Source organism: Vidua chalybeata, chromosome 1, assembly GCF_026979565.1.
Source record: "Vidua chalybeata isolate OUT-0048 chromosome 1, bVidCha1 merged haplotype, whole genome shotgun sequence".
NCBI classification, from domain to species: domain Eukaryota; kingdom Metazoa; phylum Chordata; class Aves; order Passeriformes; family Viduidae; genus Vidua; species Vidua chalybeata.
Window position 1 is genome coordinate 4,841,085 of NC_071530.1, and position 12,467 is coordinate 4,853,551.

General features: G+C 46.1%; 2 protein-coding genes across 4 annotated transcripts in view; both read left to right on the top strand.

Annotated features, from left to right (window-relative positions):
* OXSR1 (oxidative stress responsive kinase 1) overlaps positions 1-12,467 on the top strand; it is a 95,025-nt gene that overhangs the window by 73,246 nt on the left and 9,312 nt on the right. For both annotated transcript variants that reach the window (XM_053936167.1, XM_053936176.1), the window contains 2 exons: positions 986-1,051; positions 1,285-1,407. In XM_053936167.1, the coding sequence (XP_053792142.1) occupies positions 986-1,051; positions 1,285-1,407 (189 nt within the window). The remainder of the gene's footprint in view (positions 1-985; positions 1,052-1,284; positions 1,408-12,467) is intronic.
* Positions 7,610-9,232, top strand: LOC128784515 (uncharacterized protein K02A2.6-like). Of its 2 annotated transcripts, none has more exons than XM_053936188.1 (2): positions 7,610-8,240; positions 8,506-9,232. In XM_053936188.1, exons 1-2 carry the CDS (start codon positions 7,822-7,824, stop codon positions 8,528-8,530), a joined length of 444 nt encoding a protein of 147 aa, XP_053792163.1. In that variant the 5' UTR covers positions 7,610-7,821; the 3' UTR covers positions 8,531-9,232. The 2 variants fall into 2 exon arrangements, with proteins under 2 accessions (XP_053792163.1, XP_053792172.1); XM_053936197.1 differs by having other exon boundaries at positions 8,944-9,232.

Genomic DNA, 12,467 nt, shown 5'->3' on the forward strand with positions numbered 1-12,467 from the left:
CACATCAGCCACTGCCTGGAACTTGAGGGCTGAAGAGTGCAGCTTCTATACATCTATATTGAGTCATATATGTAAATACCATCTAGGTTATGTAAAAGTATGGTTTGATAATGCTGGGAGCCACTTATCAGGAATGACAGAGTGTATCTTGAGACTCTCCATCCTGCCTGCAGGCAGCCATCCTGGGGGAGTTCTGGGAGCTCTGCGTGGGCAGGGACAGCAGAGCTTTCCAAATGCACTGGTGTGGTGTGGAATACCCAGCCAAATGCCAGGGTGCTGGCCTGGACTGCCCTGCTTCTCCTGCTGCCATAAGTTTGGCCCCACAATTCAGCAGTGAGAAAATTGTATTCTCAGGAGCCCACATTGGCCAGTCTGGAGCAGCTTGCTGAAGAGGAAATTTAATACAATAAAGCATCACAACAGTTCCCCAATATTCAATTGTGAGCACTGCATTTACTTCCTCTCTAAACATAAATGCTGTACATTCTTTCAGCCACTTTAAATCTTGCTGTCCCAATTTCTGTTTGCTCCAGCACAGAGGAATTCTACATCCCAACCTGTCTGAGGTTTGTCTTTGACAGTTGGACAGGCATAAATTTAGGAGTAAGATAAAGCAAAGGGGTTGAATCCAGATGGTGTAGTAGCTGCAAGTGGAAGAAAGCCAAATGCCTCAGCAGGGTACCAGATTCTGCAGTATAATATGTGTATTTCCAAATAAATCAGAATAATATCCAGCTCCTCTGTTGTTAATTCCATGTCACTTTGCATAAGGAGAGTGCCACTGTTAACTGAAAAGGTATTTAGGATGAAACATCACATACTGCAGCCCAAAGGAGGGGAGTGGTTAATATCCTTGGGGGAATAGGGATGAAACATGTAAACCACTTTCTGCTAGAAACAACTTAGCAGTTACTTTATCAGAGACAGTGAAGGCATCAAAGGACATTTTCAGCAATGCAAATGTTTGTTTTTTTTTTCTTTGCAGAATAAAGAGTTTTTACAAGAGAAGATGTTGCAGAGAGCACCAACAATAACTGAAAGATCCAAAAAGGTACTGAAAACCTCCTGGGCTCTTGCTGTTACAGTTGTACTAGTTTTTGTGCTTGTATTCACATTTTTAATAACTACTGGAGTACAGCTTTTTCTAGGTAGAGCTATTAGTTTCAATAAAATAATCAGACACCATGGCAGGTGATGGAACATGTTCTGGTGCCTATTTCTTCTAAAATCAACTGTAGAAACTGTTTGCTTGAGATGTAAATTCTGTGTTCTTGTGCTGGGCAGGTCCGGAGAGTCCCAGGCTCCAGTGGGCGTCTTCATAAGACTGAAGATGGTGGCTGGGAATGGAGTGATGATGAGCTTGATGAAGAAAGTGAGGAAGGCAGAGCAGCAATTTCACAGCTCAGGGTGGGTCCTCAAACTCCACTGTCTCTGCTTTGTTGTCCAATTTTGGTAGGTTTGAAAATATTTGGGGAGCACATGGCCTTCAGCATGATACACAGCAAGCTGTAATCCCTTCCCTCAAGTTGGAAGCTGAAGCAAAGAAAGCAGACTGAAGGTTGAAGAAATTGTATTGATCTTTTCTGTCATTGTGGTGGGGCACAGCTGGTCTCATTCAGGAAAGTTCAGTATAATTGGAAATGTTAATTCAGACAGCCTGCTCCCAGCTCAGCATACTAATACACTGCAGCTAGGATATTCCCTTTAAGGGTGCTGACTGCTTGAGATGCTTTCTTCTGGAACTGTCAGGAGAGGTTTTATCCTACTGCCCTCTCCAGGATGGAGCTGAAATCAATAGGGCCTGTTCTTATGGCTGATTCCTGAAACATGCAGGGCCTGGTTCTGCCCCCCAGTTACACTGAAATTGATTAATCCTGGTAGAAAACTTCACAGCATCCCTGAAGTCACAGGAGTGATTAGTCTTGTGCTTGAAAATCCTCAAGAAAACACCACTTTCCCCTTTCCCAACACATATAGAAACCCGCCAACAACTCAGAGGAGTAAAGTATAATGATCAGCTGAAATATTACAATGAATTTTCAGGTTGTCTTCTCCCAGCAGTCACTTGTGTGGGTTTTGACTATGTGGTTTTGACTGTGGGTTTGCCTAGTTTCTTTTCACCACAGCAGGTGGCTGGAAATGGACTGTGGTTTAATTGTAATTGAATTAGTGAGACAGTGAAGGATGTTTAGAGGAAGATTTTCAGTATGAAAGGGAAAAAAAAACAGTATTGGTTTGAAACATTTATCCCTTTACAACTTCTCTCATTTCTCTTTCATTAGTCTGGCATCTGTTGCTGTTGTGAATAGACACATCAGTATTAAATGCAAGATTTTGCATCTTTTCAGCATGTTCTAAAATGCTTGAGTTTTTAAAAGCCATTTGATACAGTAAATGCATTATTTGTGACAGCAACTCTTGTGACTTCTTAAAGAGCTTATTGTGTCCAGCTTTGTATTATACATGATCAAGGAAAATCTCTTGGTACCAGGTAGCTACTAGTGAAATTCTTTGATGAATAAGCTATAAGATGTACGCTGAATTCTTCTAAATTCTTTTTGTAGGCTAGAATACCATCAAATTTTAGGAGGCAGTATTGTAAAATACCCTAATTCTGTTCCAGAGATTATTTAGAACTTCTTGTATCTTGTCTCAAAGCTCAGGCTACCATGACTTAACACTATGTCCTAGGGTGGCTGTATGATGCCTTTATCCCCAATCGTCTGCCCTGTTTATGTTGAAGTCTTGTTCCAAGAGTGAAAGGAGGAGGGAAGAAGCTCAGGGTTTGTTTTCAAAAACTCACTCCCTCCTCCACATTCCTGCTCCGGGACGGTGTTATCTGCGGACGGACGGACAGCGAGACAGAGCTCTCCTTTGCTTTTTTTCCTAGTTAGTTTTAGCTAGCTGAGGCAGAGAATTTCCCTGGACTGTGGTTTTTTTCCCTTTCTCTGGACCTGCTCTGGACTGAACACCAGAAGAGCATCAGCAGCTCACATCTGTGGCCCAGCGGGCCGGGCCTGGGCCGCGGCATTGCCAGCGCTGGAAGGACTGGTCAGAGACTGAGTGAGCTGAGCTGCAGCCCGGGGGGATTTGCTCTGAATTTGTCTCTCTTGGAGTGGCAAGAAGTCCTATTGTTTAATATTGTCTAAGTTCTCTTGTGTAATAAACAGGTTTTTTCCACTTTTTTCCTCCAGAGGTATTTTCTCCCGAACCGGCTGGGGGGAGGGGCCAATTGACTCTGCTTTCCTAAAGGAATCCTTTTGTGGGGGGGAGGGGAATTCTTTCCCCAGACTTGCCCTGAACCAGGACAAATACATTATTTTGGCGCCCAACGTGGGGCTCGAGAAAGTGGAAAAAACCTTTATTCCTCTACTGATTGCATGCTGGTTGTGTTTGTTTTGTAGTGGGCTAAAGCACCCAGTAGCCATGTTGCTTACATCCATAATGTCTCTTGGGGTGGAGGCCTTCATGTGGTTCTGGTCACTAGGCCTTTTTGAGGTTTTAGTACTTTTCTGGTCACTAGGATTGTCCCTTACACGTGGTTTTTACAGTAGAAGAGCACAGATTAAAATAGCTATTGTGCTGGCCTTGGCAATAGTGATTTATAAGGCGCTTGTAAAGATACTGGATTCTGTTCGAAATATGTATGCTTTATGGTTTTTTCACCCTACCCTGCATCCTAGTTCCAGTAGGATGTTCTGGGAGTTTATTAGTAATTGCACCTGGTTTGTTAGAGGAGGAGCAGAGGATGAGGTTTTCCAACCCCTCCTTTCCTTCTTCTCTTTTGAATCTGTTATGTCATTTTTTGGGAATGTTCAGTCTCCCCTGAATGTTAAAGAGACCCTCTTTCTGGTATTTATTCTGGGAAACTCCCTGGGAAACTTCCTTTATACAGCCTGCAGTTTCTCTAGAGTGAAGGCTGAAAAATCCAGAGGGACTGATGAAACCCCTCATCCAGATGTGGAAAATCCTAAGTGGTGTGGGGAATGGGAGAAAATAGGCCAGACCCTGAAGGAATTTTCTGACCCTGTAGAGTGGGATTTTCCAAGTGAACAAATTCAGAACCCAGATGAGGTAGGGAAATACCTGAAAGAGAAGTGCCATGATGACTCTAAGGAGAAAAGGATCATTGCAATAAGCTGGGCTCTGGCTTATGCTTATCGCACACTGCTAGATACTGTAGGCCAGCAGACAGAGGCAGGGGGGCAGGGAGATAAACCAGCAGCAATCCCAGTCACTCAGTCCGCAGCCAACCCCCCAGTTACTCAGGCTGTAGCTAAACCAGACAGTGAACCTAAACCACTGGCAGTTGCTGCGGGAAAGAAGAGAAGCAAAACTGACCGGCCAGGGACTGATGATGATGATCCAGGAGAAGGACCCTCAAAGCTAATTACTGACACAAAAGCCGAAGTTAAGGCAACTGATGCAGGATCAGAAGCCACTACTGAGTCCTATTCCCTGAAGGACCTTCGTGGCCTAAGGAAGGATTACACTCGACGACCTGATGAGTCTATAATTAGTTGGTTGGTCCGTCTTTGGGATGCTGCAGGGGAGGCTACAATTCTGGATGGTAGCGAAGCGAGACATTTGGGATCCCTGTCACATGATCCTGCCATTGATCAAGGAATGATGAGGGGGGCTAATCCTCGCAGCCTCTGGGCACGGGTTCTGGACAGTGTAGCACAAAGATACTTGTGTGCAGATGATCTTTATATGCAGCAAACCCAGTGGAAGACTATAGAGCAAGGAATTCAACGCTTGAGGGAAATGGCAGTGGTAGAGATTGTCTTCTCGGATGATCTAGATACTGTAAATCCAGACTTGGTACCATGTACATCTGTGATGTGGCGAAAACTTGTAAGACTTGGGCCAGATGAATATGCTTCTGCTGTAGCAATAATGAAGCAAGATGACGGTGGGGAGACTGTGCTTGATATGACAAAGAAGCTCCGAGCATATGCAGATGCTGTACATGGCCCAACACACCTGAGAATTGCAGCAGTAGAAGCACAAGTGCAGAAACTAGGAAAAAATATAGAGAACAAGATAGAGGAGATTAAAGAGGACCTTCTTAAAATTTCTGCAGTACAGATCAGAGGTCCTGGTACCCAACGCAGACGTCCCTCAGATAGGGAGAGGAGGTACACCTCACGAGCTGAGCTGTGGTTCTTCCTGCGCGATTGTGGAGAAAATATGAGGAAATGGGATGCGAAACCTACTGCTGATCTGGCACAGCGGGTGCGTGAATTGAAGGGAAGCAAGACTCCGAGAGGAATTTTCACCAAAAGGGAAGCAGCTCCAGTGACCCATAACCAAACTGCCATATATGATGATGATGACGATATTTTCGATCCCCTTGAAGGAACCTCCAAGACATATGCCCCAGGAAAGAAGGATAACCAGGCTTAGAGGGGCCCTGCCTCTAGCCAGGTAGAGGCTAGGGAAAACCGTATTTTCTGGACGGTGTGGATTCGTTGGCCTGGCACATCAGAACCACAAGAATATAAAGCTTTGGTCGACACTGGTGCGCAGTGCACATTAATCCCATCAAACTATGTGGGGACAGAACCTGTTTCTATTGCTGGTGTGACAGGGGGATCACGGGACTTTACTTCAGTGGAAGCTGAGATCAGCCTGACTGGAAATGAGTGGAAGAAACAGTCTATTGTAACTGGCCCAGAGGCCCCATGTATTTTAGGCATAGACTTCCTCCGAAGTGGGTATTTCAAAGACCCAAAGGGACTCAGGTGGGCATTTGGAATAGCAGCTGTAGAGACAGGGGGCATCAAGCAATTGAACAGCTTACCTGGACTATCGGAAAACCCATCTGCAGTAGGACTTTTGAAGGTAGAAGAGCAACGAGTGCCAATTGCGACCTCAACAGTGCATCGCCGGCAGTACCGAACGAATCGAGATGCCGTGATCCCCATCCACAAAATGATCCGTGAGCTGGAGAGCCAAGGGGTGGTTAGCAGAACCCATTCACCTTTCAACAGCCCCATCTGGCCTGTGCGTAAATCCGAAGGAGAATGGAGATTGACAGTGGACTACCGTGCCCTAAATGAGGTGACTCCACCGCTGAGCGCTGCTGTGCCGGACATGCTGGAACTCCAGTACGAGCTGGAGTCCAAGGCAGCAAAGTGGTATGCCACTATTGATATTGCCAATGCGTTTTTCTCCATTCCTCTGGCAGCAGAATGCAGGCCTCAGTTTGCTTTCACCTGGAGGGGCGTGCAGTACACCTGGAACCGACTGCCCCAGGGGTGGAAACACAGCCCCACCATCTGCCATGGACTGATCCAGGCTGCACTGGAAAAGGGTGAGGCTCCAGAACACCTGCAGTACATTGATGACATCATTGTGTGGGGGAAAACAGCAGCAGAGGTATTTGAGAAAGGGGAGAAAATCATCCAGATTCTCCTGAAAGCTGGTTTTGCCATCAAGAAGAGCAAGGTCAAAGGACCTGCTCGAGAGATCCAGTTCCTGGGAGTGAAGTGGCAAGATGGACGGCGTCAGATTCCTACAGATATCATTAACAAGATCACAGCGATGTCTCCACCAACCAGCAAGAAGGAAACACAAGCTTTCTTAGGCGCCATAGGTTTTTGGAGAATGCACATTCCTGAGTATAGCCAGATCGTGAGCCCTCTCTACCTGGTCACTCGCAAGAAGAATGATTTCCACTGGGGCCCTGAGCAGCAACAAGCCTTCACCCAGATCAAGCAGGAGATTGCCCATGCAGTAGCCCTTGGCCCAGTCAGGACGGGACCAGATGTGAAGAATGTGCTTTACTCTGCAGCCGGGAACCATGGTTTGTCCTGGAGCCTTTGGCAGAAAGTGCCTGGTGAGACTCGCGGCCGACCACTGGGATTTTGGAGTCGAAGCTATAGGGGGTCTGAAGCCAACTATACTCCAACAGAGAAGGAAATTTTAGCAGCCTATGAAGGAGTTCAGGCCGCCTCGGAGGTGATCGGTACAGAAGCGCAACTCCTCCTGGCACCACGACTACCGGTGCTGGGGTGGATGTTCAAAGCAAAGATTCCCTCCACCCACCATGCCACCAGTGCCACATGGAGCAAGTGGATTGCCCTTATTACGCAGCGCGCCCGGATTGGAAAATTGAATCGCCCTGGGATTTTGGAGATAATTACAAACTGGCCTGAAGGTGAAAACTTTAGTCTTGCAGATGAAGAGGAGGAAGTGGCACATGCTGAAGAAGCGCCACCATATAACCAACTGCCAGCAGAAGAAACACACTATGCTCTTTTCACTGATGGCTCTTGCCGCATTGTAGGAATGAAACGGAAGTGGAAAGCAGCCGTATGGAGTCCCACACGACGAGTTGCGGAAGCTACTGAAGGGGAAGGTGGATCGAGTCAATTTGCTGAACTCAAAGCGGTTCAACTGGCCCTGGACATTGCTGAAAGGGAGAAGTGGCCAAAACTCTACCTCTACACTGATTCATGGATGGTAGCCAATGCTCTGTGGGGGTGGCTGGAGAGGTGGAAGAAAGCTAACTGGCAGCGTAGAGGAAAACCAATTTGGGCTGCTGATGAGTGGAAAAACATTGCCACCAGGATAGAGAAGCTACCGGTGAACGTTCGTCATGTAGATGCCCATGTCCCCAAGAGCAGAGCCAATGAGGAACACCAAAACAACCAGCAAGTAGATCGGGCTGCAAAGATAGGGGTATCAAAGATAGACTTGGATTGGCAACACAAAGGGGAATTGTTCTTGGCACGATGGGCCCATGATGCCTCAGGCCATCAGGGTAGAGATGCCACTTTTAAGTGGGCACGAGATCGAGGGGTGGATCTAACCATGGACAGTATATCTCAGGTAATCCACGACTGTGAGACATGTGCTACCATCAAACAGGCCAAGCGGGTAAAGCCCCTGTGGTATGGTGGGCGGTGGTCCAAGTACAAGTATGGGGAGGCCTGGCAGATTGACTACATCACACTGCCCCAGACACGCCACGGCAAGCGTTATGTGCTCACAATGGTAGAAGCCACCACGGGATGGTTGGAAACCTATCCTGTGCCTCATGCTACGGCCCGTAACACCATCCTAGGCCTTGAAAAGCAAATTCTTTGGAGGCATGGTACCCCTGAGAGGATTGAGTCCGACAATGGAACTCATTTCAAGAACAGCCTTATCAACACTTGGGCTAGGGAACATGGTATTGAGTGGGTGTACCATATTCCCTACCATGCACCAGCTGCAGGAAAAGTAGAGAGGTACAATGGATTGTTGAAAACCACACTGAAAGCATTGGGTGGGGGATCTCTCAAGAATTGGGAACAGAATCTGGCAAAAGCCACCTGGTTAGTTAACACCCGAGGCTCTACCAGTCGATGGGGCCCTGCCCAGTCTCAGCTTTTGAATATAGTAGATGGAGACAAAGTCCCAGTAGTGCATGTTAGAGGTTTGTTAGGAAAAACAGTGTGGATCAATTCTGCCTCAAGTACAGACAAACCCATTCGTGGGATTGTCTTTGCTCAGGGACCAGGTTGTACATGGTGGGTAATGCAGAGAGATGGAAGAACACGATGTGTACCTCAGGGAGATCTGATTGTTGGGTGAGAACTATGTATAAATATCACTGTTTGCTGAATACTGCTGCCATTGTCTGTGTATAGTTGTATATTAGATGTATAATGTATCTATTTATAGGGTTTGAATATATATATTAGTTTTAGTAGTAAGCTGACGATATGGGGATAAGGGGTGGAATGTCCTAGGGTGGCTGTATGATGCCTTTATCCCCAATCGTCTGCCCTGTTTATGTTGAAGTCTTGTTCCAAGAGTGAAAGGAGGAGGGAAGAAGCTCAGGGTTTGTTTTCAAAAACTCACTCCCTCCTCCACATTCCTGCTCCGGGACGGTGTTATCTGCGGACGGACGGACAGCGAGACAGAGCTCTCCTTTGCTTTTTTTCCTAGTTAGTTTTAGCTAGCTGAGGCAGAGAATTTCCCTGGACTGTGGTTTTTTTCCCTTTCTCTGGACCTGCTCTGGACTGAACACCAGAAGAGCATCAGCAGCTCACATCTGTGGCCCAGCGGGCCGGGCCTGGGCCGCGGCATTGCCAGCGCTGGAAGGACTGGTCAGAGACTGAGTGAGCTGAGCTGCAGCCCGGGGGATTTGCTCTGAATTTGTCTCTCTTGGAGTGGCAAGAAGTCCTATTGTTTAATATTGTCTAAGTTCTCTTGTGTAATAAACAGGTTTTTTCCACTTTTTTCCTCCAGAGGTATTTTCTCCCGAACCGGCTGGGGGGAGGGGCCAATTGACTCTGCTTTCCTAAAGGAATCCTTTTGTGGGGGGGAGGGGAATTCTTTCCCCAGACTTGCCCTGAACCAGGACACACTGTTTACTGTGTTTTGAACAGTACTTACTTGTTTTATTCCTCTTAGACAGGAAAAAGCAGATTGACACACATGTTTACAACCTCCTTTTCAAGAGTTTTTTTCTTGATGCTTTGATATATTTTTCTTGTACTGCTGCCTGTCCTGATCACTCTCATTTGGGCTGTGCTTGACCCTTACTTGTAGGTCTCCCATTCAGCAAACCTTTAGGAAGGATGTTGGAGTAGTAGGTCTCAATTCAGTTACCTCCCTGTAGATGTATATGATCATTTTGCAGGCACCCCATGTGTACCACAGCACTCTGGGGCACCTGTATGTTCCAGAATGTCAGGAAGGGCATTGTGGAACCTCAGACCTCTCTATATGTCTGCCTGGGTACTTGAATTTGATTCCTTTTCAAGCAGTCCTAAGACTTGTATCCAAACTGCCAATTTTTTTGCCATGAATACAGTGGTGTTATTGAGAATTAGTGTTTATCCCGTGTTTTTGGTCGTATTTCAAACACTTGGTATAAATTCTACCTGTCTGTAAATCCCTCTGCAATTTTAACCAGATTATTGGGTAGAATAACTAGGTGGCACCTTTTTTTTCTGCCCCTTGCAGTGAGGGTGGAATAGGGGACTTTTAAAGATCCTTTCCAACCCAAAACAATTTGTGATTCTGTGATTCTGTCTGTACCTGCATTTTACTGCAGTAAAAGGAGGCCCTGCAGATTAACTTAATGTGCCAAAATACTGAAGTATTAACCTGCATAAAATCATCTACATAAATGGCAAGTGTTGGTATTTTTTACATATTTCCACTTCACAGAAAAAATAGGGTGAATTTAATATGTGTAAACATATCTTACAAGTCTCTTCCTAGTACTGCACCTGAAAGCAGGCAAATATTTATTATACCCAAAGCCAAAAATATCTCCTCGATTCACTGAATATGGTGACTTGCTGGGTCAACATTACTTTTTGGATATAAAGACCTTCTGAACTCTCTCTCTGCATTTAAAACCTTGAATTAAAATAAAAGCAGTTGTGCTCTGTGTGCTTTTAAATTGTGCACTTTCTGTTACCTGATAAATCTGTGCAGTGGTGATTTATGTTGGCCACATTTCACTGCTTACTCACATCATCTTTGATTACACAAGCAAAAATTAGTTAGAACTAATCTCCAAAGTCATCCTATTTGTGCCTTAGGTAAATGTTTGTTAATGTTTGTCCTGTTTTCTTTCTGTCCATGTGTTTAATAAAATCATAGAAATGTTAAGGCTGGAAAAGACCTCCAGGATTGTTGAGTCCAACTGATAGCCTAGAAGCCACTGTGTTCACCACTAACTAAGCCTGTTCCCAGGTGCCATCTCTTCATATTTTCTGAACACCTCCAGAGGTGGTGACTCTACCACTTCCCTGGGCACCCTTTCAGTAAAGAAATCTTTCCTAATATTCAATTGAAATCTCTCCTGGTGCAACTTGAAGCCATTTTTTCTTTTCACTTGTTACTTGGGAAAAGAACCTGATCCTCACCTGGCTGTACCCTCTTGTCAGGGAGTTGTGGAGACTGAGGTGGTCTCCCCTGAGCCTCCTTTTCTCCAGGCTGAGCCCCCCCTCACCTCTCTCAGCTGCTCCTGGGGCTCCAGAGCCATTCCCAACTCTGTTGCCCTTCTCTGGGCTTGCTCCAGCCCCTCAATGTCCTTCTGGTAGTGAGGGGCCCAAAACTGAGCACAGCACTCAAGGTGTCTCAGCAATGCTGAGTGCAAGGGACAGTCACTGCCCTGGTCCTGCTGGCCACACTATTCCTGATACAGGCCAGGTGCCATTGGCCTTCTTGGCCACCTGGGCACTTGCTGGCTCATACTCAAGTGGCTCTCACCACTTCTGTTGGTCATTTATCTGGATCAGTTGTCAGCTGAGGGGCAGGGCCAGTGTTTCCATGCTCATCTGTACAGTGCTTAACACACTGATCTTTCCTTTTATGTATTTCTTTGAGGCATCTGGGTACTCTTGGGTATGAGCTTTGTTCCTGGAAGAACACTGCAGCAGCTGTGGCCTGCAGATGTGGAGCAGGGCTATTTCTCTGGGAGCAATGCCGTGTTTTTCATCCCACCTGGTAACTGTCAAGTGAAGGCTGAGCACACTGAAATGGATTTCAGGCTTTACCTTTCTGGCTGTGTGACTTTTACCCTGACAGTGGGTTACCCTACACATAGTCATACTGAAAGAACTGTTCCTTTTCCCCCTGTCCAGAGGCCTTTTTGAAACCTGCTGTTCTGAGAGTAAGACTTCTTAACCTTTTCTCACAAGAAGCCTCTGAGTCAAATGTTACAAATTGCTTTGATCTGCACTCATTAAGGTAGTGGCCTCTATTAGTGGAGAAACTCTCTCAGGGTCAGGGCATGATGTGCCTTAATGTTCTGTTGTCCAGCTTGTGCAGTCCAAACAGCAACCTGTTAGACCATTATGTGGACAAGGAGCAGGGTTTTTTTATTGCCAGCATGGACCAGACCATTCCACCTATCTCCACTAACTTGTTGGAAGTCAAAGTTGCAGGCTCTCTTAATCGCAGGGCTTTTCAGGAGTACTTGGCAATTCCCCCCTGCTCATGTGAAACAGCTAGTGCAGTGTTATCTTTGTTTTACTGATAAGCAAAAGCTGGTCACATTGCTTTGCCTGCACTTTCCCCATTGTTCCACTGGTCTCTTTGTTTCACTGCTGAGTGTTCACCTACCTGTCAGTTCCCTGCTTTCTCTCACAAAGAGCACAGCAGAATGCTGGGTCCAAGGCAGGGGGAGCAGGCCAGGGATTTCTTTCTAAAAAGCAGCACAAGCAAGGCTGATCCCTCCCTCCCACCCTACAGAGGTTCTGTATGTTTTAAGCAAGTTGGTTTGGAAACTACCACCCTAAGTAAGTGAAGGGAACTTGTTTTCTAGCAGAATTCTGCCAGGCAGATCTGCATTTATCTTTTTCTGCCAGACTTGAGTAGCTTAAAATGGATTTTCCCATCTTGATGCTTAAGTAATTTGATCCAATGTGAGTGATCTTCAAGAGTCCTGGATCTTGCTAATGAGTAAGAGTGATAGCAACTTAGGGTGTTGTGTGCCACTGTGGAAACAC